Below are 27,544 nucleotides of genomic sequence, written 5' to 3'. Positions count from 1 at the left end.
AGAGCAAAGACACATTCGTCTAATCACAAGTTATATAACCAGCCAATAACCTTTTAAGTGTTATTATGTCTTCTGCCATTCTTTTTCTTGCTATTGTGCTCTGCAGTCACTGATAATACTTGATAATATAAGGTTAGTGAAGGTAATATATTACCTGCCCTGTTTTAGTCTAATACATCAGCTTTGAGATCCATTATATGATTTTATTCTCACATATTTTAATCCTTTTGATGAGTTTTCAACATGCACAGTTGATATATAGGTGAATGCTATTTAACGTGGATGTTATTTTCATGCCAATATAGTGGATTATGTATTATATTCATGTCCTTGTTTTACACAAGACTTTTAGCCCAGGTTTACGTCCATTAGTTGTGGGGTATATTAGAAAATGGAGTATCTTCGAAGGGACCATATCAGTTAATAATCAACATAGGGGGAGAAATTGCCGTATACAAGTTGATAATTAGGATCTTTTTTTTTTTGGTCGTGGCATAATTGGGATTCAAACTCATATGATATGAGGCACTATATAATAGATACAGTAATTTATATAATGTTCCCCCCTATAATAATACAGGCTAAACTGGTGAATCAGAACACAAAACACAACCATGGTAATTACAAAGTATATAAAATGTATCCATATTTAGCATGAGAATGACGTTATAACAATGTTATTCTGACTATAACTAATGACAAGTAAATAAGAGGTATTAAACAAAACAAAAGTATTCTTACATATTTACATTATTAAGACTGAGGTAATTTTTGACTGAGAATTGACAATCCAATCAGTAGTAAAGCACTTGTTAAAGCTACACTAGGTAAGATTTGGAGCTTTGAGACCATCCTGGTGGAAGAACATTTTGTAACATCAGTTATGCATCAGGCACCATCGTGTGAGTGAATGTGCAACAGAAGTACATCAGTAGTGTCTCACAGGAGGTCGAATGTCAGAGGCTTCCTCAGTGCCTCTCTGTGGGTGATCGTCCTCTGCTCTGAATATGAGCCTGTCATGTTATCTTAACTTACTCCCCAAATGCCCTTCCATTTACAGACTGACAGTATATGGTTTAGGCTTCTGTGTTTAAGTAATGGGAACAGCCACAGAGTCGTTTATCTGCATGTGACCCTCCGCTCCGGCGTTAATTACTGCCAGTGTTCACCATGCAGGGCCCCTGGCCTCTCTCTGCAGGAGCCCACCCCAAATAATGAAAAGATGGCAAGCAATCTATCTCTGAGTGTGCCACAGTTAATCAACACTTCACACATGCGGCCTTCTCCCATTCCAGCTAGCTGTCTCTAGCCCATCACTGGCAGCCATATTGGCCAGAAACAGACAGAGAGGCAGGCAGAAAGACACATAGACACTCTTATAAAGTCTAAGGTTCCTAAATGGTTCTTGGCTTGGATGTATGGTCCAAAGAGAGACTTTTAATTAGGATGGAACATTTACATTATGTGTCTTTGTTTTTTTTTATCTTTAAAAATGTTCTACATTCTCGTAGACGTCATTTGGAAACTGACAGTACCATTTAAAAGTTTGGAATCGTTGCTTTCAGTGCTATAAAACTAATTCTGTTGTAGAATCATGTAAAAAATGATGTTGATATGATGTTATTACTCTACAGCTTCATAGGTTTCTGTAGGTTTCTGTAAATATCAAGAAATTTTAAATGCATCCAAAACATGAACAGAGCTGTAGATTCTATAATCTGAAACCTGCGCAGCATTGAGAATGAAGTCATAACCTCCAGAATCCATCCAGTAGTTCTGGGATGAGTTGGAGTGGAGTTTGCAATAGTGAACTAATCTTCCAGCATCAGTGCTTAATTTCACTAATGCTGTTACTGCAGCAAAGGGAGACAAACTTCCTATTAATACCCTTAATTTCAGAAGAAACCACAAAACTGTTGGGCATACCGTGCGTCACTTAAGAGGTCTATTATCAATATTTTAATTTCATCAGACTTTGGATGCTATGATCAGGGCTAAAATAGAACCTTATCTGTACAAAAAAAAAAAAACACAAACTTCATCTATACAGTGGTATTTGTGAACCCTTTAGAACTTTCTAGATTGCTGCATAAATTTTACCTAAAACTTCTACTGCATCATTTTCCAATATATAAATGGCCAAGTCTGATATTTTTGTCTCATTTGTTTCATTTGGTTCTCTTTTTCTATGTTTAAGACTTGTGTGAAAATCTGAAATTTTAGGTCAAATCTATGCAGAAATATAGAAAATTCTAAAGGGTTCACAAACTTTCAAGCACCACTTTAGCACTGTCCTGTGCTAAAAGCATACCGTATTCTTTAATATTTATAAAACATATTTTTCTTTCTATGTACACTGTTATTACAATATCAGATAAAATGATTGTTAATGTAACTATGAAAGTGATTCCAGTTTTTTAATTGTGCCATATTCTATAATGCATATACAGTGCATAGTGACAGTGCATTGCAAGTGCATTGCATCACTACTATTTGATATTTTTTTTGTTTTATTTTTTACAAAATTTTAAAATGCAATTTGCTCTTTACAATATGTTAAAATTTTGGGGGAAATGGATACATAGTAATGCTCCACAATTATTCACAGTGAACAGATCATTACTGTGAAATGGTAACTACTTATAGAAAGAAGAGAAGAGAAAACATGAACATTTAACATTATATATTCCAAACAATGTTAATTTTAAGTAATGTTTAGAGTTAGAAGGTTTTCTTATGGCAGTGCTGCTAGACAGACAGATGCTTGTGGTTGTTTAGCTGTGTTTAAGTGTGACTTCGCCACATGTCTGAATAGGATCAGCTGACACGCTAAATGCGCCACTTTGGAGCCATGTGCCCTCGCTCACATTATCTTTAAGCCCTGGATCTGCAATTATTTCCCAAACGCATTAAATGCACTGGAGCTTTGCGGTGGCGCTGGCCTTTCGCCTGTTATCAGGCTGTTCTATTCCTGGCACCAGTGCAGTGCTGGGAGAGCTGGGAGAGAGGCAGGAGCTGTGGGGAATTTGTTACCAAACAGGAGTTAGCCACTCATGAAATTAATTTATATAACGCCTGTGTGTGTGTGTTTGTGTGTGTGTGCGTGTGTGTGTGTGTGTGTTTGTGTGTGTGTGTGTGTGTGTGCGAAGAGGGGATGTGACAAGTTAAACAGGGTCGGTGCACTCTCTGTGTCTCCCTGAGACCCTCCATTACACAAATGAGGAACTGAGGACACACATACATATCATGATCAGGATTCTTCACTGTAGGAGTTCACTGTAGATTATGCTGTGATGGATGTGAGTGTCCATATGTGATTTGTGCAACACAGTGTGTGTGTGTGTGTGTGTGTGTGTGTGTGTGTGTGTGTGTGTGTGTGGCTCAGTGTGTTTGTTTCTTCATGGAGAACATTCAGAGTTCTTCCTTCATCTTTCTGGATATCAATGATTTAAAAGCACATGCATGGTTTAAAATACATGGTGTGGATTATACAGCATTACAGAGATGCTGTTTATAGAGTTTTGCCACCATGACACTGCATGAATGAGCATTAGGTAAGAAAAAAGAGAGGGTACTAGAAGAGAAGCAAAGGAAAGGAAAGGAAGCAATAAAAAGAAAGGGAATGGGAAGTATATGAATGGAAAGAAAAGTAAGAGAAGGGAAGATATTTGAAAGGAGAAAGGAAAATAAGACATGAAAGAGATGTGACAGGAAAAGACTGAAAAGGAAAGGATGGGAATTTAAGAGAACGTGAAAAGGTGGGAAGGTGTAGAGGGAAAAGAAAGAGAAGGAAGTGAAAAGAAAAGAATGGAATGGAAGGGATGTGAAGGGAAAGGAAAGGAATGTAGGGTAAGGAATGGGAAAAGACAAGAAGGGAAGGGAAGGAAAGGGATGAAATGGGAAGGGAAGGAGTGTGAAGAGAAAGGAGTGAAAGAAGAAGAAACAAATTGGAATTGGAGAGGTAAAGATGTGAAGGGAAAGGTGAGAAGATGAGAAGACAAAGAAAGAGAGAAGAAAGGAGTGTAAGGGAAGGGAGGGAAAGGAAGAGAAAATAAGAAAAGGAAAGAGATGTAAAAAGAAAAAGAACATAAAAGAAAGGATAGGAGTTAATGGAAGGAATGTAAAGAGAAAGGAAAGGAAAAGAAAGGATAGGAAAGGAAGAGAAGCGTAGAGATGTGAAAGAAAATGAAAGGAAAGGAATGGGAAGAGAGGAAAGGGGTATGGACAGCAAGGAATGGAACGTGAAGGAAAGGGTGTGGAAGGACAGGAATGGAGCAGAATGGAAAGGATTTGAAGGGAACGGAAAGTATGTAAAGAGAAAGGAAAAGAGAGGAAGGCAAAAGGCAAGGAAATATTGTGTTTCAATGGACTGCTAGACAAGCATTCATGTGTGTGAGTGTGTGCGCATGTGTATGCATGTATCTGGGTGTTTGTCTCTCAGTGGAGAACGTTCAGAGTTCCCCCTCATCGTTCTGGATATCAATGATTTAAATGCACACACATGGTTTAAAATACGTGGTCTGAATTGCACAGAATTACAGAGATGCTGTGTGTGGAGTGCAGAGCGACAGGCTTGCTATGATGATACTGCATGAATGAGCATTAGCTAAGGGAAAAAAGAGGATACTATAGAAAGGAATGGAAGTGAAAAGGGAGGGAAGGAAATGGAGGAAATGTAAAGGAAAAGGAAAGTAAGAGAAGGAAAGGAATGTGAAAGGAAAGAAAAGAATGGGAAAAGTCAGGAACAGATGGAATGGGAAGAGAATGGAAGGGATGGAATGGTAAGATGAGAAAGATAACAAAAGGATACTACAGAAAAAAAGGGGAGGATGTGTGTGTGTGTGTGTGTGTGTGTGTCTGTGTGTATCTGTGTGTGTGTGTGTGTGTGTATGCTTTGAGGTTCTTTACATGCACACACACACAAACCTACCACACACACTTCTAAGCGGAGGTACCGTGTTATTGTTAGGTAACTGTTATCTTTTTGTCCATGTTTATCTCAGGATAGTTTCTGCAGATCTTGCTCTCTGGATTTGGCTTTTTATGAAGTGTGGTTCTAAGTAGCTGTTCTGAGACATTTGGGCCTTTTTCTTGGATTAGGGAGACTTTTGCAGGGTAGAAAAATCGAATGTTCCCTCTCAAATCTGTCTTGTCATCTCATGTCTGGTCTCCTCTGGCTGCGGCCCTGTCACCCTCAACAAGGTGCAGCTAATCTGTGGAGCACTAAAATGGGTTATGGAGAACTCTGCTATTAACCCCCAGCTCAGAGAGACACACTGAGGGAATGAAGGAGAGAGAACACGTGTGTGTGTGTGTGCGTTTACATACACGTGCAAATATATGTTTCTTGGAAATCGGGCCTGAGTGTGTATGCATGTAAGGGTGTTGTCAACTCCTTTGTGGACACCTTTAAAGTGATAGTTTGGCAAAAAATTCAATTTACGCAGTTTTCCTCTTTAAAACTGCCCAGGGCTTCAGGCCACAACTTACACATTTACACATTACACATTTTCTATGCTATCTTTGGCTTACATAATATAATATGAAGTAACATATTTTAGCAATACACATTTAATTTCACATCTTGTTCTGTAAGACGAACTCCTGTTGATGTGGGTTATGGCAACTTTCATGCACATAAAAGCAAGTTGCCGTGCTAATCACCTACCCTTGTGGAAAAACTTCAGACTGCTAAATGTGCATGAGTGAGTGAGTGTGTTCTTAGTAATGTAAAGTTTTTAATAAATCTTTGCAAGGCAAAGCCTGACTGGTTTTTGATACTGAAACATGCTTGTTGATTGTAAATACAATGTAAATACAATCAATATGTTTCTGTAATTTTCATATGTTTGATTCAAGCCACAAAATTCATTAGCTTGGTGGCCCAGCTTATGTGTTTTCTGACCCTGTATAACATACTGACATCTATGAAGTCAAAGTACAGGCAAAATCTGGGGTTCCAGATATCTGCTACTAATATTTTTAGCTATGCTACATACTTTTATCAATTTCTATAGAAAGCGGTGCAGCATATAATTTTACACTGTTAGAAATAAAGACACTGTGAAGGTACATTTTTCATTCATCAAGGTCTTTTCATAACCTAATTTTAAAAAAAACAGAACAGTAAAATTAAAAGTCTGGAGACAAGACGGGGTGTGTGGCGTCAATACAACTTATAAATATAATTTCAGTGGATTATGGTAAAGTTATGTTCACTGACTAAAGGTACAGAGATGTACTCTTGAGGGTACCACCCCAGTGACAAGAGGGGTACTGCCCCAGTGACAGTTTAGTACCTTTATTTCTGAGAGTGTTCATAAGTGAGTCTATTTAAGATTAACAACTTGTGGTTTGAGGCAAGCATGTGATGAATTAGGTAGCCATGATGCTAACTGGTGGCTGTACGTTTCCCTTACTTGAATATTTTTGATATTTTTACTGAAATATCGCTTTAACCACTATGTTATTACATTGCATGTGTGGAGCATAGTGGTTAAAGGAGTGGAGGGTAATCCACTCATTGTCAGTGTAGCTCACTGTCTGAGTAACTGACAATATAGCCAGTAATATATCCTGTATCTGTGCACTGCAGCTGTGGATGCAGTGCAGACTTTGAGCGGTTGTGTATCAGCAGTGGTGCAGACTGCAGCTCTCTCGCAGCGTTAACGTGCGCATGCTGTAGTGTCAGGCTGGATCAGGCTCGCAGGGTGCCCACGCTCTGAAAGGTTAGTGTGTGTGTCCACTGTGGCCGCTTGGGGCTCAGTGGACGATGGAGATTTGAGCTGACAGAATGGCTCCGAGCGCAGGTGAGCCTGGCCAGCGACGACCTCACGCCACCCATACCTCTCCTACCGCCACACAACAGAAAATAGCCTTAAAGCGATAGTTCGGTCAAAAAACAAATTTACACAGTTTACCCTCTTCTCCCAAATGTAGTCAATCAGCCAAGAGATGTTTGGTGTCTGAAGTTAGTTTAGTTTTGCACTGGAGCTGTGAAGCTAATGTGCACTACCACTCAAATGTTTGGAATCACTTGTTATAATGATAATTGTTCTTCAGTAATAACTTATACCATGTGGATATTTTGATGCTCAACAGGCTGTTTTTTGTTACTATGTCCTCAAAACTGATATATGAAGGGTTACGTTCCAAAATGCATTTTCTTTTTTTCATCATATAGATTGTTGGGAGTGGGCTCTACACGTAAAAGAAATATCAATGCTATATCCTGATTAATATCATCTTTATTAGAGAAAAAAAATGTTTTCCATCAGACATCAACTGCTATTCTTTTCAAAAACTTGTTAGAAACAAAATTGGTACAAATGGTCATACAACGTGAAACTTTTCATATCTAGGTTACCTCTGTTCTGATTGGCTGTCCTGTATTATAAAATGGATAGTTCTGGTCCTAAAATCTGATTGGCTGAGCCAGCGTTCAAAGGCTTTGTAAAATCCACAATATACCACAGCTATGTATCTATGTAACTCTGTATCACTGCGCCACAGCACAAAAAAAAACCCTTGTGCTGTTACTGGAATAATCTTTGACTCTAATGCTGATCGCATGGAGCACCGAGTGTACTGATGAAGTAAAAACCTGTTTTTGTTTAAACCGAGGGGCTGAAAACTTATTTTCTTTACTAGAACTAGGCTGGTCAGCTAGCCAACAAGATAAAAGATAGCAAACATGCTAAACAACGCCAAAGTTTAATATCACAGGCTTGAATTAAAGTACTCACGATGTGATTCACTGAAAAACGGCAATATAAAAGTCTAAAGAACATCACCTCAATGTCTTACACGCTTCAGATGTCCATGTTTCAGTACCATCAAACCCAGGCTAAATCCCAAATGGCTCCATACTCCCTGGCTTAATAGTGTGCTGTGTAACATTAAGTTTAGAAATTCTAGCTTCTGCTGTCAAACAGTGTATTGCTTGTCGAGTATGAATGTGGATGAGTCCCAAATGACTATTTTTTAGTGATATTTTGCATTGTTGGAGTGCAGGGGTCAGTATTTAAATTCTAATGTGGCTAGTGCACTATGTAGGGAGCAGGGAGCCATTTGACATTCAGCCCCAGCGTGAGGAAAGTGGCGTCGTCAGACTGGCAGAAGACTTGTGGTGGTAATTTGGTGACCAAAAAAGACTTATAAAGCAAAACAGTGCTGTGTTATCATATATTCACTGTTATACAAAAAATAAGTTTTAAAAACATCATGAAATGTATGCAGTTTACGGTGATTGGTGACCAAACATTCTTCTCCTCATTCAGCGGTCAATGGTTGCTTAGCAACGATGCCGTATTTTAAAAGTACTACATTTCTTGGCGGAACACTTGTGTATGTCAATTATTATTAATAACTTAAATAATTATCTAAAACATTGTGTATTTTGAAATATATTTTAAGTTGGCCACCATTTTATAAAAGTGACATGAGAAAATCGCAGTAACCCATGTCCTCTTGTGGCTTATTGCTTTGATACTCCTCGGTCCTGACAGAAATACTCCTTATAACTTCATTGTGAATGGGCGGAGCTAAAACACTGTAGGCTGAATAGGTGGATATATGTAATGGAGTTTTTGTGACAAAAACACTGAATTCAAAACAGCGTTTACATGTTTGGACTGGAGAGTAAATGGTACAATTTGGGATTTTGAAACTTGGAACTTTTGTTTACATCCTTTTGTTTGTGTGCTACATTAAAGGGTTTTATTCAAAAAGGCACAGAAAATTTACTTTTGAAACAGGCTCTGTAATTATTTTAGCTTCCTAAAAATAGTTTGAACACTACCCTCATAGCTCCAGTGCAAAAATGAAAAAAGCAAACTACAGACACCAAACATGTCTTTGCCAACATTTGGGGTAAGGGGGAAACTGTATAAGTAACCAATTCTGAGAATTTGGTTGATGACCCCATTTACCCTCTGTGGTCTGAGGGCATTTTATTGATTTTTGCATAAATTCCTAAAAGCACCTCTGAATGCATTTGTATACGAGGATACCCACATGTTATATATCAAAATGTTCAGAACAATCTCAGCTCTCTCTGTAATTAGGTTCTTTTGACCTGGAGCACCGTGTAAATTGCTAATTCAGTCCTAAAGCTGAATATTTGAAGTCCGGTTTTAGAAATTCTTTATAACACTTGTGAAAACATAGGTTCGCTCATAGGGATGAATTAATTTTACTGCTTGAAATGGGTTTACCAAAGTCTTAGATTCAAAAAAGTACTAGAATGTATCAATAAAATCATTAAGTAAGTGTTCTCCTTATTGCTGTTTTCCAAAACCGCTGCAGCAGTTTTTACACACCATTTCTCATCTGTGTCCGAGTCAACTGAACAAAAAATGAAAGGTTCCGAAGTGATGGGTCATTCCTTAGTGATTCCCCAAGTGTCCATTGGTCATTTTCATGCAAAATATAGACACATGAATCCACCTGTTATAGGCAAGAGGCGGATGATGGACACACAAATCCACTAGTTACACATGATGAGAGGCAGATGACGGGTATCTCAGCTTGTCTTCATTGGCTCATAACTCTGGATGTGAGTCATGTGTGATCTTGTGATAGGATGGATTCAAAAGGGCAGATTCTACAGATTCAGGAAATGTTTGAACCACGTTTCTGTGCTGTATTATCTCAAACATATTAATAGAAAAACTGTGATATATCTAATTTGACGAGCTGTCACATTTGTCAACCCCAGAGGGTTAAGTTGTTTAAATCTGCAGTGTGTGTATGTGTACACTGAGCATAGAGCACATATGAGCGTGTAGAATTGGTGCTTGTGTATCTACCCTGTTTTCTATCACTGTGTAAAAGATGCCTTTATTGTTAGATGCACTGTGATTTTTTTTCCACATGAGCATACAAACTCATCCAGAGTGCATTTTAGATCAGTAAGGGCTATTATTGATTTATCAGATTTACGATTAAATAAAACACAGCTGATGTGTATTTCTGTGTTTTCTTGTTCAAAAAGTAATTTGTGACACAAACTAAATAAGAACAACAGCATTCAGATGTCACATGATGAACTGAGGAAAGCAGATTAAACAGCAGAAATAGCCACATTTCTGTGTCAGCCTTAAAGGGTTAAAGTCACAGAATAAACAGCAAAATTACCAACAAACTAGATTGCATATCAAACAGAAATCAGCAAGATAATTTTAAAGAATGATAGTGTAGCCTTTTTAAAGGCTACACTATCATGCAACTAATATGACTTAGCCCTCACGAACCCACCTTTCCTGTCATGGGAGGATAGCATAGTAATGTTTGTGGCCTGTTAGTGAAAAGGCTCGGCAGGGGGTGGGACGATAAGACAGTGATGGAGCTGGAGCACATGCAGCACGCTGGCAGGATCCAGCACTCTAAGCCTGTTTAGGATTTCATGCAGGATTTTTTCTTCTGTTATTTTGATGAGTCACTAGGCGGGCTGAGTCAGAAACGCACAAGAGTTCTCGTCCATAATGCTAATGCGAATGATGTACTGCGGAGGGAAGTTTGGGGGCTAAGCAAGAAGAGACTAGAGGTCACGGTGACTTTACAAAAACAGAACGAAATAAATCTGGTGTCGCTGCCGAACGTGGCCTGCAGGCAAGATCTGATCATGCAGAATGAAAGCAGAGAGAGTTTAAGGCTCTGAGACGGAGAAACTTTACAGTGCTGGCAGGAAAAGTGGAATCCTTTCTTTTTTGAATAAGTTAAAATAGAAATGTCACCAAGTGATAGTATTCAAGTAATTTAGATTAGATTAAAAAAGTTTTTTTTGTTTTTTAATATAGATAATTTTTTAATCCAGTTTCTGATCATTTAGCCATCCTTAGTTCTGGGATGCAGTATCGGAACCTTTAGCACCAGAAACCTGGTACTGTGCTTTTTCCACTGTGCTTTTTCTACTAGTCCAGTACAGTTTTCACTGTGCTTTTTCTACCAGTCCAGTTTTTTAGGCACCTGATCAAGATTGACACCAACAGGATCTAATGGTATGCGAGCATGTTCTCCTGTTCCTCCTAGTAACGCTTACAGCTAAAACCAACAAAAAATCAGAAATTTATTTAATCTTACAGGTGAGGAAAAAGTCACTAGGTACTACTGTATCAGCAGTAAGTGCGCCAGAATGTAAAGTACAATGATATGCTGATAGATTTTTTTATAATGATTACTTTGTAAAGAGTTTGCTAAGGTGGCGTAAGCTAGTTGTGAAGTTAACTCTAATGTTATTAACATTTATGTCTTCGCAGAAGAAGTGTTTTTACTCGATTCAACACGTTCTGCACAGACCAGTGCAGTATATAATTTTATATCAGCCATTAAGTTAAGCTGAAAGTGAATTTGACACTTTAGATTAGCATAAAATGACCAAAAAGACAATTCACCCATTTATGTCTTTAATCCAGTTTAACCCAGAGACTTAAAAATATACAACATAATTGGACACTGTAGCTAAACTGTTTGGTCAGTTTTGATTTTGTTTTCAGAGTTCTGCTCAGTGAAAATCTAAGAACTGCTGCAGTAAAGGAAATTATAAACTTCCAGTATGGGCATAAATGGGTTAACTCATTAATCACGGCTATTATGCTGGTTCCAGTTGGACAGTTAACTAGGACTAGAACTGTATGTTCCATTGTTATCTATATCGGTTAGTTCTTGTTTGCAGACTGTCTTAATCAGGCCCAGATCATCAAGTCATAGGCGCCTGGGCACAAGGGCCGCTACCTGGCTACCTTTTTTGGTGATGATATTTTTAGGATATTGTTACATGAGAACTGTGCAGCATACTAACTATGGTTTTGGGCACATGACTGCTATAAACACATGTATTCATTGAATTTATTTATTTAATTTTACTTTAATTTATTTTATTTTATTTTTTGGAGGAAAATGTTTTAATGTTCATACCAAGCTGCACAGTCTGGGGCTCTAGAAACAAACCTCCTCAATGAGATTTTTTTTGTAATGATGTGAAATATGATAGTCATTTATTTGATGTCATCCAGGGGGAACTGTCTTGACTTGCGCTGGGTGCATAAAGACAGTATTAGGTTGCCAACAATATATTTTCCAAACAAGCGTTGTCCTATGGTATGAAATGAGGTTATAGTCTATTGCTGACAGACAGCGGTGCGCTTATCATATCATCCAACACCTACAGTGGTACAAAACAATAACAACATGAACCCAACAACCAATGCAACACTTGATCTACTTATAAAGCATCAATTCAAATCAGACTGCTGAGATGTCCATAACAAAGACGCCAGTAAACGTAAAAAATGAAACCATCGAGAAACCTAAGCTCAGCACACTGCCACAGCAGGAGTGGAAAATGTTTTTCTCTTACTTTTGGTTACTTTATGCGCAGAAGTACACAGTGTGCAGATCACTGGCTGACATTTTTTATTTGTGTTTGGCTGTGGAAAATGGGCATCCTCTACTCTGGAACCTGCCGGGGGATCAGGTTTTACTTTACTGATCAGGCTCATCTTTTGAATATGTAGATCTTCAGATTCGAAGAGCGTTCACATGCAAGCTCACTGTTAAAAGAAGCTGAACGCTTGACTGAGGTAATGGCGAGTAGTGTAATGGTTCATATGCAGTGATTGGAAGAGAAAATGAAGTGGCTATTGAGGAAAAACATGAAAAGCATCAGGATTATGATCATGAGTAACTCAGTGATGTGGCTTAAATAATTTTTCTGCGGTGCTGCTAGTGATGTTCCCACTGTGAGTCAACACAGCTATTTAGATTTTCTCATAATTGCTTGCGAAGGCCCACTAGTGGCTCAGGCCCCAGGGCACATGCCCGTAAACCCATTGGATGATCCGGGCCTGGTTTCAGTCTATTTAATGGAGAGCTCCAAGCACTCACCTACAGAGCGGCTCTACAGTACTTATGTCAACTTTTATGGTGTGTGTTTGTGAGTTTTTCTAGAGCTTGAAATATTTGTCTGAACATGAGCCACCCGACTGTTCACACTCACTGAGTTCATGTCGTTTCGAAATATATAAAATCTGGGCCCTCACAACAGATTTTTCCCTGCTTTAGTATTTTTTTTTGTTTTTTGCATTTTTTTATTGCCCTCTCTACTGTTGTTACCTTAAAACAGTTTTTAATCTGCCATTCTGGAGAGAATTTAGCATAGAGATCCACTAGGCTCATGCTTGTGAGAAAATGGATGCATGGTGGGGAAATAAATCGGTGAATCGAATCAGGTTTGCTGTATCAGCACAGCATGAGAACAGCACACCATGGGCCGTTTAATCAGACTAAAAACATTTGGGATGTTATTTTAAAGCATTGCTTGATGAATATATCCATTCAAGCAGAATATACATTTCATATTGGACAACTGATCAGGTTTTATTTTTATTTGGGTTGATTCTGATCATCTTCAGACAAAATTTGTTGGGTTGGGACAAAATTTTCATAGGCTCAGTTTCAGATTCAATTTGAGCTCAGATTCAAATAAAACAATATTTTTTCTCACCTGCTGGTACACAGTGATGTACTCAAAACCCTGTAGACTTTTTATAGAAGACAAATGTTACATTATGATCAAAGGTCATTTTGAGAATATGGCCTTTTAAATGATATGATGAATTGGGCTTAATATGACCAGCGACATGAACTAGCAAGGGGAAAAAAAAGGTGCATTTTGCTTTCTGGGTGACTTTAAGGTGAAAATACAGATATGAGATTTAACTTTCTCTGATCTGTATATACAGTAACCCAGTATGTACACTACCACTCAAAACTCATCAGTGCAAAAACGTCTCATATTAAAGTTTTTGTTCTTTTATTCAATTCCAATATTATTATATACTAATGTGTATAATATAGTTTTGAACAACATAAACCAGGCACCTAAAGTTATTTATTCAGTATTATATGTTTAGGAACTGCAAGATATTAAATGATGAATATGGTATTATAATTATCTATTTATAGTAGATACTTTGGGGCATATTATATGAATTGCAAAGAAATGCAGCTTTCTCAATCATATACAGCTCTGTTCATCATTCTAGATTTTTCTTATAGGTTATTTGAGTTCCCTACAAATTATTTAAGTGAAGTTATACATTCATGCATTACGTACCGCTAGCTTTATATTAGAATCATTTCATACCAGTATGTAACAAATGATTTTATTTTATTGAAAATATTCATTCCAGTTTGAATCATGACCACAAACTTGTGAGCATAGTGTACATTATGCTATACTTTAATCCTACAGCTTTAGTACTGAGCTTGAACTTCACATGCCACTCAGTATCAGGGCTTCAGTTCACTTTTGTAACGAGGTTCAGTAGGTCTTGCTCTCTCTCTCTCTCTCTCTCTCTCTCTCTCTCTCTCTGTCTCTCTGTCTCTCTCTCTCTCGCTCTCACTCTCAAGCTCAGTGTCTCATCTCGTGTGTGCTGGCCTCAGCCAGAAGAGACCCCCGGGTGGAGGGGATTTAGATGAGCTGAGAGCTGCTCTCCTCTTCGGCAGGGATGTGGGGATTACCCAGGGCACAGAGATACCCCCCCCACCCTTAGCCCACACAGAGAGCAGGGGGACACCAGAGTATGGCCCACAGCACATATGCTGCAGAAGATCAGCATCCCCAAAACACATCGCTCACGCAAACACTTACTCACGCATTCACGCCTGCACCGCCAATCACAAGTTAGAAAAAAATCCATGAGGCATTTAAATAGTTTAGCTGATTTGTTTTCAAAACTTTGCAATGAAATAAGAGCATCTCTACAGTATTTGCATAGTTTATTTACAAAAGCATAATGATTGTATTAAATAATAATGAACCAAAAATTGCATATTTTTCAGTTTCCAGATCTCATTATGCCATCTCTAGAAGGCCCTGGGGGTTCTCCACTGTTGATTTTCGTCTTGGCTTGGCTTAACCCATTACATACGTCTATAGCCTAAGAACAGGTCAACCGGTTTGAATTGCAGCCCCTGCAGTTATTGAATAATAAGTCTTAGTATGTAAAATGCCTGGGATTTTATTCTGGATATTAAAATTGTAATAACGTCATTATTGATGCTATCCACAGTGCTGTTCATCAAGTGATTCTCAACAGCAAAACAGATACACCCCTTAAGTGTTCCTCCAGAAGCTCTGCCCCCCAAATTCATGAACGCACATTGTCAAGGCAAACAACACTTTTTTAGATCTTCTTGGCCATAAAACCCTTTGCAAACACAGAAGGTAATGTAAGTAACATTAGCTAGCTAGGTTGTGGGTTTACAAGCTGTCACTACTTTTGCTACCACAAGCTAAACACAAACATTAGCAAGCAGGACAAAACAATACCGATCTATTGATTCTGTGAAACAGCAAAAATAAGTTAATGTTACCCACCTGTCAAGCAGAAACAGAACAACTGTTCCCTTTTAATCCCTTTTCATTCATTTCTTTAAACAGCTGAAATCAGCTTCTTTTTCAACAGTTTCTTGTTCTAATTCTCCCATTCCACCTTATATGGTGCAACAAGAACATTCTGCTGTCTCATGGTAACCATTGAAAAAATTAGCCTACACAACCAGCACAGCTAAAAGGACATAACAGTCCTCCTGCTTCATGGATGAGTTTTTATATGTACTGAAAAGGCTAAAAGGGCTGACATATGATTGTTTTGTAGTTCTCAAATTTATTTTTGTTTTCAGTCCCTGCCAAAGCCATAGGTTATGAAGCTAGTGCAATGGAAGCTAAGCTAAGATTAGCACTCAGATGCTAACTTCCTAACAGAAACAAATCCTCAAAGCTATGAGCACCATCCATGTTAATTACAGCTCTACATGTTCACACAACACATTTACAGCGTAATAGGAGCCAAGTATGTAATATACTTCAGAAAAAAAAATGGTTTTCCTTAGTGAAATATGATATGAAAAATAAGATATGAGGAGGCTGAAGCTGGCTTCCTATTCGCCAGTTGCTTGTTCAGATTTTCCCATTCCACCTTAAATGGTGAAGCAGTTTCATTCTGGAGGCTCACCCTGATAGCAAGAGGATAGTGCACCACTTCTGGACCACTGATGGCAAAGTTGGCGGTCCACTGGCGTTTTGCACAGCGGTTTACGGGTGGCCCACCAGTGGTTACACAGAGTCATAGATGAAATTCCACTAATCATCACTCATTTTCCATTTACAGTTCAGTTTACTTATTTTTCCTTCCTTCCATTCTTTAGTTATACTTTATAAATTAGTATAGCAAATCATTTTAATCTAGCACAGCGTCAGCAACACCATTTTCTATAAAATCATTTAATATCAGGCCTAGTTATTATTTTTTTTCTCTCAGTTGTTTGTAATGTTTTTCTAAGTTTATTTTCCAAAATAAAAGTCTCTGTGCATTTAAAATCTGTTTGAGGAGATTAAAAACTAGTTAGAGCTTGTTTGCAGGACAGTAATCTGGGTGGTCCGAGCAGTAGCAAACAGTCAGTGGAGTGCCGACCTTATTAACCCAGCTCGCTATCAGGGCAGGCTCATATTTTTTATGTCACTGATTATGTCACTAAGTAATAGAAATATCAGCTGATCACCGATCACATATTTGGGCTGAAAATGGGCCGATACCGATACGTAGCCAAACGATCCTTCTCTGATCTCTAAAAATTGCAAATCAAAGCTGCCGATGTTCTCAGAACAATGGACTGACCACACATCATGTGTCTGGGATTACTTGGATTGTGAGAAGTAGAAAATGCTAAGAAAATTACTAAGACTGAACTTTGAAGGTGTAGAAAAGAACTGAAAAACTGAAAGCAAGTCTGCTGAAAAGAATGAAAGCAGTTATAAAGGCAAGAGGTGCACACACAAAATACTGAAAAGAAAATGGTATTATGTTTAAGCTCCTGCTTCATTTTCCACTAAACATGTGTTCTGCTTTTTCCTGATGCTGAAAAATGTAACTTGTACTTAATGGGCATTTTAATGTAAAAGTAAGTAAGTGAAGGGTGGTCTCTTTTGCACAGTACTATGTGTCGCTGAAAGAAGGAGGCATGCACTCATGAAGCAAATGACACACATACATTCGCATACAAATGGGCATACAGACAGCCACTGAACGCACAAACTGGACTCTAGTCCATGCAAACCTGCAGGATGAGAAGTGTGTGGGGGAGGTTGCTTGTTCAGGAGTCAGATGGAGTTTGCAACATAGCACACTTAGCTAGTCCTGCCACAGCACACTCAGAGAAGAACTTAATCTCTGAAGTCCACCTGAGTCCTCCTGGAACCCCACCCCCCACACTGGGTACACAGAGGACAGGTTTGGGCCTCGGTGAGGTACCGTCAGCCCCAGCGCTGCCAGAGTGGCCCCGCACTGTGGCCTGTTAAATGGTGCATAATTCTCCTGATCCGCCATGACGGATGAGGTCTGCCAACCCTCTAAGCTCTGAAAATGGCATTAAGTGCTTCAGCTCTGGATTACAGAAAATTCACATTTTTAATGCAAAAAGAAATTTTAAAAAATCAGGCGGTGGGGAGCTGGACTTTTTTCTTTGATAGAAAGTTCCCATTTTCAGTCCTCTGAGATGTGACAGGAGCAAGAACGAGGCGCGGGCCTGAGCTGACGGTGCTGTTTCAAGCTGAACTCTCATGCAGGGAAAATAAGGAGACACTAATCTTCCTGTACAGGTTCATAAAAGGTTCACACAAAAGACCGAGACATTGCATTTACATTATGTCCCTTCAGATGCTGCAGGAAAGATTTTCCATTATGCTACATTAAAAAAGGTAATGTATTGAATTTACTTGACTCAGATGTCTACATAATTTCCACATAAATAAAAAAACATAAACACAGTTTTGTCTTTCAGTTTTGTACTTTTGGCACTGTGTTGATGTAATATATTTTATTCATGTGGCAATTATGTATTTACATAATGCACATTTGAAAGCTACCTACATAAGGACTTCATAACACATGTATAGGTGTTGAAAAACATTTAAAAAAATTTATCAGTTTATCAGCTTCAGTATTCATTGTGTAATGTGTGCTTGTGTCATTGTTTGTAAGATGATATTAGATGGTTTGTGAAGTAAACAACCTTATATTGATAAGGCACAAAATGTTAGATCACTTTATTTGGAGGGGCATCAAAACTAAACTAAAAATGATATATGACCTTGTGTAATGGCCTCTGTCTGTCACTGCTAGGGAATAATGCTGTATAACAGTGTTGTAAATGGAACAAATGTCAGTTATTTTAGGTTAAAGGCCTTTATGTCAATATGAAGTCATTTACTTCATAAACCATCTTGCAAATACTGACATAAGCTGTTCATAAATACTCAAATATTGCTTTTAAATACCTTATCCAGTGCTTGTGCATTTGTCATGAAGTCACTAAGTATGTGCCCTTCAAATAATGTTACCAAATATTCAACTGTGTGTCAAAAAGTAGCTTGTTATTAAACAGTTCCACTGAGAGATGCACCATCACTGAAAAACACAATGGACTGGATTTTCTTAGTACTATATCAGCGCATTTGCACCAAAAGTAATTAAACAGAGGACAAAACTGTGTTTATTATCATTCATGTGGAAATTATGTACACATTTGAATCAAGAAAATCAGTACATGACTCAGAAAAAGAGCAAGTCATACAGAGTAAGCCATGACATTTGTGGTTCTTCCTGTGTCTGTTGTAGAGATCTGTTTGCTGACCAGAGGAAGGCGTACGGCCAGCGTGCGGGCAGATACATACTGCCGCCTATACTCCCTGTCCGTGGATAACTTCAACGAGGTTCTGGAGGAGTACCCCTATGATGAGGAGAGCCTTTGAGACAGTCGCTCTGGACCGCCTCGACCGCATAGGCAAGTCTCCCTCAAAATCCCCTCCCTCCTCCTTCCTAGAAATCTGGAGTTATTGTCATTTTGTTATATATTTGATTTTCTTAAGCGTAATTACAACATTGTTTCCAAAAAGTTGGGAGGCTGTGCAAAATGTAAATAAAAACAGAATGCAATGAGTTGCAAATCAGTTAAACCCTGTATTTAATTGGAAATAGTTTGGAAATAGTACAGTAACAACATATGAAATGTAACTGAGAAAATTGAGAAATTTAATTTACTTTTTTTGAAAAATATATGCTCATTTTGAATTTGATGCCAGCAACAGGGCGGGAGCAACAAAAGACAGGGTAAAGGTAAAGTTGTGCTCTAATAAAAAAACACCTTGTGAAACATCTGACAACTAATTAGGTTCATTAGCAACAGGTCAGTAACATGATCGGATATAAAAAGCATCCCAGACAGGCTGAGTCTCTCAGAAGTAAATATGGGGAGGGGTTCACCACTCTGTGAAAGACTGCATGAGCAAAAAATTCAAAAATAATGAAAAATAGCAAAGAACTTGGGAATTTCATCATCTACAGTACATAATATCATTAAAATATTCAGAGAATCTCTGTATGCAGGAACAAGGCCGAAAACCAGTATTGGCTGGCAGTGATCGTCGGGCCCTCAGACGGTATTGCATTAAAAACAGACACGGTTCTGTACTGGAAATCACTGCATGGGCTTAGGAACATGTCCAAAAACCACTGTCTGTGAACAGTCTGTGATCCACAAATGCAAGTTAAAACTCTAAAACACAAAGAAGAAAGCATATATAAACAGGATCCAGAAACGCCGCCACCTTCTGTGGGCCCGAGCTCATTTAAGATTGACTGAGGAGAAGGAGAAAAGTGTCCTGTGGTCTGACGAATTAAAACTTGAAATTCTGTTTGGAAATCATGGACGCTGCAGGCTAAAGAGGAGAGGGACCGTCCAGCTTGCTATCACAGTTCAAAAGCCAACATTTGTGATTGTATGAGGCTGCATTAGTGCGCATCTGTGAAGGCACCATTAATGCTGAATTGTATATACAGGTTTTGGAGCAACACATGCTGCCATCCAGACAACGTCTTTTTCTGGGAAGGCCTTTATTATTTCAGCAAGACAATGTCAAACCACATTCTGCACATATTATAACAGTATGACTGTATAGTAAAAGTGCTAAACTTGCCTGCCTGCAGTCCAGATCTGTCACCATTGAAAACTTTTGCCGCATTTTGAAACTACAACAAAGGAGTCACTGAACTGTTGAGCTGCTGGAATCCTGTATCAAGCAAGAATGGGAAAACATTTCACCTTTAAAACTACAGCAATTGGTCTCCTCAGTTCCCAAACGTTTACAGAGTGTTGTTAAAAGAAGAGGTGATGCAACACAGTGGTGAAGAAGCCACTGTCACAATTTTTTTTAAACATGTGCTGGCAGCAAACTCAAAATGGTCATATATTTTTCAAAACAATACAATTTCTTAGTTTCAGCATTTGATAACTCGTCTTTATACTATTTTTAATTAAATATAAGGTTTAAATGATTTGCACAACATTGCATTCTGTTCTTATTTACATTTTTCACAGCGTCCCAACTTTTTGGGAAATGAGATTTTACTTATAATGTCAATGTTAATGCATTAATGAAACATTAGTACATTAAATTAATAACGCTACCCATTTTCCACCCTGAAGCCTGGCTACTTTTGCACTGTATGTTGCTGTGACTGTCACCCTCTCATTCAAATACAGCTTTTAAATGGCAAGTTCCATCGATATCTCTCTTAATAAACTATGTTGCCAGCTATTACAATGCCATGAATTTGTTTATTACCATAGTACATTGAGTCTGAAGTATCATTCTAAAGCAAATCACACTGCTGTTGCCAGCAATATCAGTAATTTGGCAGACTATGCTGGACAGTGCTTGCAGGAGGCACATGGATAAACCAACTAACAAAAGCAAAGTGGAAAGCTCCAGTTCCCTCGATAGCCTCTATTCTAACAAGACTCCACAAGCTGTATGAAAGAGAGCGAGAGGCTACAATTGCAGAAGAGTTGGAACTATTGACTGGTTACATGGTTTATATCGCTGCTGTCAGAACAAAACCTCATATCTCCATTTTTGTTGCTTTTCAGTTTTTGACATAATTTGAAAATGCCTGTTGCCCTTTACATTGTGTGTAAATTTCATGCTGAATCGAGCAAGAGAAATGGCCCAGAATGACTTGGGAAAAAGTCTGGTTCCATTGACTTACATTAAAAGTAAAGTATGTTTTTCCCGTCTCCTGTAAAGTTACCATTTTGGAGATATGAGGTTTTGTTCTGACAGCTGCGATGTGATATTTATGTATTAGTTGTAACATGCAGCCACTGTTGCTAACAATGAATCTTGGTGAAGTAAAATGAAAATTATAAAAATAATATGATTGAATTACTGAAAGTAATGAATACATTCTGATAAAGCTTATTTTGACCACTCAGCTATAACAAAATACACTGCCTTTTTAGGAAAAATTAGCCATTTAAAATCCTTCTATATTATATAATTACTTGTAAAGTAATGAATTAGATTCTGCACAGACAGGTTTGATTCTGCACTTCTGACACTTTTCCATATAGTTCAATTTCAAATGACAAAAACATGGCAAAAATTGTTGCACACAACAAGAATGTACACACAATGAGGAACATTCATCAAATTAAAATCATAATAGGCTATCTCCTCTTCTTACAGGCACAAATGTGAAAGTTTAAAATCTGTATTTCCAATGCAGTTTCTATCTTTGTTTCAACAAACTTCAACAAACATTTGCAAAACGTTGGTAACATTCTCCTGGAATTCACCAAACCCAGACTCGTCCCATTAGACTGCATGAGTTTGCGTGGTTTACCACTTTGTGGCTAAGCTCTTATCCTAACACCTCAATTTTACAATAATAGCACTTACAGTTGACAGGGGCAGATCTAGCAGGACAGAAACTTCACAAACTGACTTGTGGCAGAGGTGGCATCCTATGACAGTGCCATGTTTAAAGTCACTGAGCTCATCAGTACGACTATATCTACTGCCAGTGTTAGTCTTAGTCTATCGATATTGGATATTTTATCCATCTGTTAGCAATGGGTTTGCCTGAAACACCTGACCTCAATAATTAGGAGGGGTGTCCTAATACTTTTATCCATATAGTGTATAAGTTGTATAGGGTATATAGGAGATATAGAATATCGTCACTGTCCAAAGAAAAACATATATCTCCAAGATGGTAACTTCACAGGAGAGGGTGAAAACTTTTATTGTAAACAGATTTTATTCCGAACAATTTTGGAGCTCGTTGTTTTTGACAGCGATGATATAGGAATCTGATTAGCACTGGAATCTGTTTCCGAATAGGAGGGTACTTTTGTTAGATGCCATATTTAGCACCTCTTACCTGCTGAAGTGTGAAATGTTGACTGACTAGTGGAAATTAATTTGTAGGCTTTGTTTGTGCATTAGGTTTCTGAGTTTCCCTGGGTTTTAAATGAATCATTGATTAAAAAAACATTATTTTATGGTAGCATAAAATTTACATATATATATTTACAGTAAATGTGAAGATCAGGCTCTGAGATTGGCATAACTGGTACAGAACCATGCAGTATGTTCATTTAATGCCTGACTGTGCAGCGTAATTTCCATCCGTCTCTCATGTTCTCTGCCTCATAGAGCCAGACGGCTGAGGGCTGAGACGCCACAGAGGCCGGCTGTGTTAGTGCTGTCACTGAGGCCCGTGTTTATCTGCCACCGCAGGGGGCTCAGACACCCTTCACAGTAAACACTGACACCTAGCACAACCAGCCCACACAATGCCGCACAAACAACAAACTGAATCATTTCACTGCAATCTAAAACAGTCTACATCAGTCTGCGGCCTGGTTACAAGTGAGGACATACTGGAGTGTGTTTCCTGAGTATGACTACAAATAACATGAAAAGAAGGGACAAGAAAAATCTTTCAGAAACTAAATACCAGCTCCAGCAGTCACAGCACATACGCTTGGCCAACGCAGTTTGGGAAGTGTATGGAAACTCTAAAAAATCTAATTTCCCACTTACTCCAGATGTAGTAAGTGTAGTGCTTCTGTGGTTTAGCGCTAGAGCTATAAGGCTAACTTTGCTAACAAACATTAGAAGTCAATAGTCACCCAATCTTTTTCCCTGAATACATCCATGAAACCTCTTTTTACTACTTAAACCACATCAATCAATTTACTCTAAACTACAAAAATGAATACTGAACACTGTAGTCCGCCACTTTAGACAACAGGTGGCCAGAGTGTCATTCCCTATTGTGTGCACGCACATTTATAGCTTGTAGTAAGCTATTCTATGTCCTAAACCACACTGACAAATGTACTTGACCTTAGCCAAGACCTGGATGCAGCTTGAGTGGGTTGAGTTTTCTGAAAGTATCTAACCCCTTAAAATCCCAGGCTTATTACATACTAAGGCTTATTATTCAGTAAATACAGGGAATTCAGTGCAAACTGGCTGAGGTGTTCTTAGCTTATAGAAGTGTGTAATAAAACTTTGAGCCCGTCGGCAGGCTGAACGAGGTTAAGGAAACGATTTGGGTGACTATTGACTTCTTGTGTTTGTTAGCTGAGTAACTATGTGGAAAATTTTGTGAATTAGATTTTCCACCAAACTTTTTCTTCAAAGTCAGTGTGAATCATAGTGCGCATTCTTTTCATTTGGTGACATTTCTGAGTGAAACATGGGGTCTCTGAGCGAGCTGAGTGTTTTCTCTGGATGATAGGTGGGGGTAGTGTGAGGGGGAGGTGAAACATGACATTATTGGTTAGTATTATTTTTTTCACACCTGCTGGTGCACATTGACATGATCAAGACATTTAGGAGACCAGCAGAAGTCATTATATTCAAGACAAAGATTACAGGAATCATAAATTATGCTTAATATGACCAGGGACATAAACAAAAGATATAAACAAAACAAAGGTCAGTTTTGATTTCAGGAAGACTTTAACCTTTACATTGTTTGACATCAGAGATCGTAGTTTTCACTGGAGATAAAAGCATGGTGTAATTTTATTTGAATAGGTTTTCAGCTCATTGAAACAAGTGGAGAGAGCTTCTATCATGAGTGCAGATTCAAAACCATGAAGATGAAGTAGTAGAAGAGAATGTTTTAATATGATTAGAATTTGATTTAAAATGATTGCTGTGCAAACAGTTGTTTTTTGGAAAGAAAAGGTATTCTTACCATCTTGTCATCAGAACAAGCAGAAAAAAGGTGCATTTCTACAGCATGTAAATCAAATGTAAACGTAGTGCATTACGTAACTAATTACTTATGTAATTCTGTAATTACGTTGAAATAGTATAACAAAACAACAGTAACTCTGGACCTCTGAAAATTGACTGCAGTTTTATTACAGCTTGACGGATGTTCCCTGCTGATCTTCATAGCTGGCTTTGCTCGTTCTCCTTTCCAACACAAATCCAGCATGTAGAACTCACCTTTCTCTCTGGCAGAGTGGACTTACAGACCGCAGACCTCACTAATTAATTACAGCATTAATGGATCTGATGCAATCTGCTGATCTGTAGTGGAATGCGCTGGGGTTAGCGCGGGTCGTCCAGTGGCCTTCCGCCTGCAGCCTAATCGCCACTTTCTCATATCAGAAAATGGCCACCCCGATGTGACTGCTAATTCTGTTTCCACTGTGTGCCCTTGGTTACTTTGCAAACATTTCATAGATGATGTTTCGATTATTCCTAATGGTTTTTGCTTAGATTTTCATTCAGATGAAAAATTTTAGCATTCAGTTAATTATATAGAAAGTCTATTAGCTTGACTAGTAATGACAAAAAGAATTTGTCGATATCTAATTATAGGAAGAAGTCAGAGCAGTTGTTGCAGTGCATTACGTCCCCTTCCCGTCATTGTGGAATCATTTTTAGTGTTCATATCTACTTTTCCGTAGTGTGATAGAGTTAGCGTGATAGTGTGTCTGCCCTTCAACCAGCCCCATGTTATAGATCTGCCATCCAGCAGCTACCAAACATGGAAAAGTGCCATGCGTCTGACTAGCCTGTGTCTCTCCTCCTCCTATCGGACAGCACCCTGCGTTCGAGGCCATGTTTACTCGCTGATTTCTCTCTCTCTGCCTTATCTAGCCCTCAACAGTAAAGACTAGTCAAACACAGACTGCTTGCCTGCAGGAGCCATCACACCCCCTACCAGGCTGTGCTATTTCCACACAGGCTGTCCCCCTCCCTGCTATCAGCCCCTCAGCCTGGGGTTCTTCCCAGAGCCATGGGCTTGCTGAGCCTCTACTGCTGCTGAAAGAAAGGGAGTACAGAGTAGTGTTTGTTACAAAAGAACAGAATGAAAGAAGTATTTAAAATGAGCCCTGATCATAGCTATTCCTGCTTCGTGTACTTTTTAATATTCAGCGTGCCACCTGAGGGTGAATAATGTCCTTTGTTTAGAGGTTATTCAAAAAAGCCATGATTATAATGAAGCTTTTTTTGTGAAGGAGGGAAGCTCTTTGGGCTAATGCTGGAGGGATTTAACTTGGATTTCAAATAACTCATTTACCAGGTATACATGTTAGTCAATGAGCCAGAAAGACTTATTAATGTACACTTGAAACTACTAGTTCATGTATACAAAGCTAAGAAATTACAGATTTCATCTGTATCTGCTGTGACTCGGATATAGTTTGTGATATATTGTCTGACTCTGGGTTTTCTTTTGTATCCATTAGGAAAGAAGAACTCCATCTTGCAGCATAAGGTCCAGCATGACTTGAATTCTGGCCTCCTGAACTACCAGGAGAATGAGATCATCCAGCAAATTGTGCAGCACGACAGAGACATGGCACATTGTGCCCACTTGATGCAAAACCAACCTCCTCCTGCTCCTCCATCACCTACTCCTGTCATCTGGGCCCCACTTATCCAAGCCCCCCTACAAGCTGCTGCAGCTACAACGTCAGTTGCTATTGCCTTGACCCACCATCCTCACCTGCCTGCCACTCTCTTCCGCCCTTCAGCTTCTGTTTTGGGCTCAATGAAAGACCCTCCCAGTCGATTGAAGAGGTTCCAGGTTGTACCCGCGTCAGCAAGTCCAGGTTCAGCTGGAGATTCCCCTTCCAGCACTCCTTCGAAGCCTCGTACCGGAGCAGACACCCCTCTACTTGCGTCCTTCCGAGCACACCACTCAACAGGGCCAGCTGGGTCAGGCAGTACCAGCCAGCAAGCCTCCAGCACCAGCAGTGGTTCCCAGCCTGGAATTGGCAGTGCTTCTGCATTCCCAACTTCTGGCAACTTCTCCACATCTGCATCCCCCACATCAAGCACCGCACAGCTCCATCCTCCCCCAAAACACAAGCAGCCCTTCCTCCAGAGTACTCCACCACTGACCAACCGCCTCCAGCAAGGCGGAACAGGTGGAACGGCAGATGGCTCAGGTGTTGGAACCTTGTCTGGGGCGGTAGGTGGGGCAGTGGGTGGTGCATCATGTGGAGTGGCCTCAATCGGGTCCCCTGGGGGCGCATTAGTTGGTGCGACATGTGGTCTTTTGACCACAACGTCTTCAAATAGTAGCCCTCTTGCCACAGGATCATTCAGCCATGCTCCCAGTCAACATCTCCATGGTCAACAGTCTCAAAAACCCACACAGATGGGCTCGCTGCAGCAATTTGCAGGTGGGGGTGGTAGGACTTCTAGTGTGCTAAACCTCTTCCATACACCCCCGCCTGGATCCCCATCCTCCAGCCATACTCACATTGCCCAGGCCCCTGAAGGTTCACCTTCATCAAACACCCAATCCACCTTGTCCAGCCTAAGGTCCAGCTTTCTTCCCCAGTTGCCTTTAGAAAGGTCAGCATTAGCTTCACTAGCTCAGTATGGCTCGGCTAATGCGTCCCCCTGTTACACTCCGCTAGCCCCTAGCCCTACGATTCAAAGTCCTGTAACTGGAAGAACTTTTCACTACAGTGACCCTTCCAGTGCAACAGGCTCCCACAGTTCTCTGCTCATGCCCCAGTCCTCTTGCCCTGGCCAACTACCAGGCCACCACGCCTCTGGGACCGAATCTCCTTTAAGCCGTTTCTCTGAGGATATGAAACTATTATCCAGCTCTCACCCCACACTAAGTGGAGAGGTAGCCCAGGCTCTGGGTCATCACTCGTCCACTCGATCCACCATGGATCCTGGCTATTGCCTCTCCCCTTACTCTTCCCCAACACTGACACCCAAGCCTTGTAGCTCCGTTTCAGGGCACATTGCTCCCCCAGTACAGACTCCTCCCGGGTCACGGCACCACATTCACTCCACAGGGACGTCGCCCTCGCTTCCACCTCGGAGGTCCTCAGAGGCCCACCCTTCTGAACTAGAACCACTCTGCTCTAAGCTCCCCTCCAATTTGTGAGGCTAGATCACACCCTCCTGCTCACCCTGGACTTGTAACTGAGTAATAACAACCTTCTTCTGTGTGACACTTTTTCTTTCTTTATCTATCTATCTAGACACTGTGTTTTAATCTTAATTATTTTAGATATCTAAATATTACTGTGATTAAAAAAAAAAGATTAAGGCTTAACCAGGTTAAATTAGAACTCTAGATTACTCTTCTTTTGTTTTGCTTTGTCATTCTTTCTCTTTTTTACTCATTAATAT

General features: G+C 39.4%; 1 protein-coding gene across 1 annotated transcript in view; it reads left to right on the top strand.

The window, feature by feature from the left end:
* The window catches only part of LOC118818427 (potassium/sodium hyperpolarization-activated cyclic nucleotide-gated channel 3-like), a 125,984-nt gene extending 98,679 nt beyond the window's left edge, over window positions 1–27,305 (top strand). Inside the window, 3 exon segments of the mRNA XM_036585682.1 lie at window positions 18,681–18,790; window positions 18,792–18,846; window positions 25,630–27,305. Coding sequence (XP_036441575.1) covers window positions 18,681–18,790; window positions 18,792–18,846; window positions 25,630–27,296 — 1,832 coding nt within the window. The 3' untranslated portion in view covers window positions 27,297–27,305.
* Window positions 27,306–27,544: the final 239 nt, after the last annotated feature.

Source organism: Colossoma macropomum, unplaced genomic scaffold (assembly GCF_904425465.1).
Source record: "Colossoma macropomum unplaced genomic scaffold, Colossoma_macropomum, whole genome shotgun sequence".
NCBI lineage: Eukaryota > Metazoa > Chordata > Actinopteri > Characiformes > Serrasalmidae > Colossoma > Colossoma macropomum.
The sequence above is the reverse complement of the archived record's forward strand: the minus strand, read 5'-3'. Positions and strand labels throughout refer to the sequence as shown.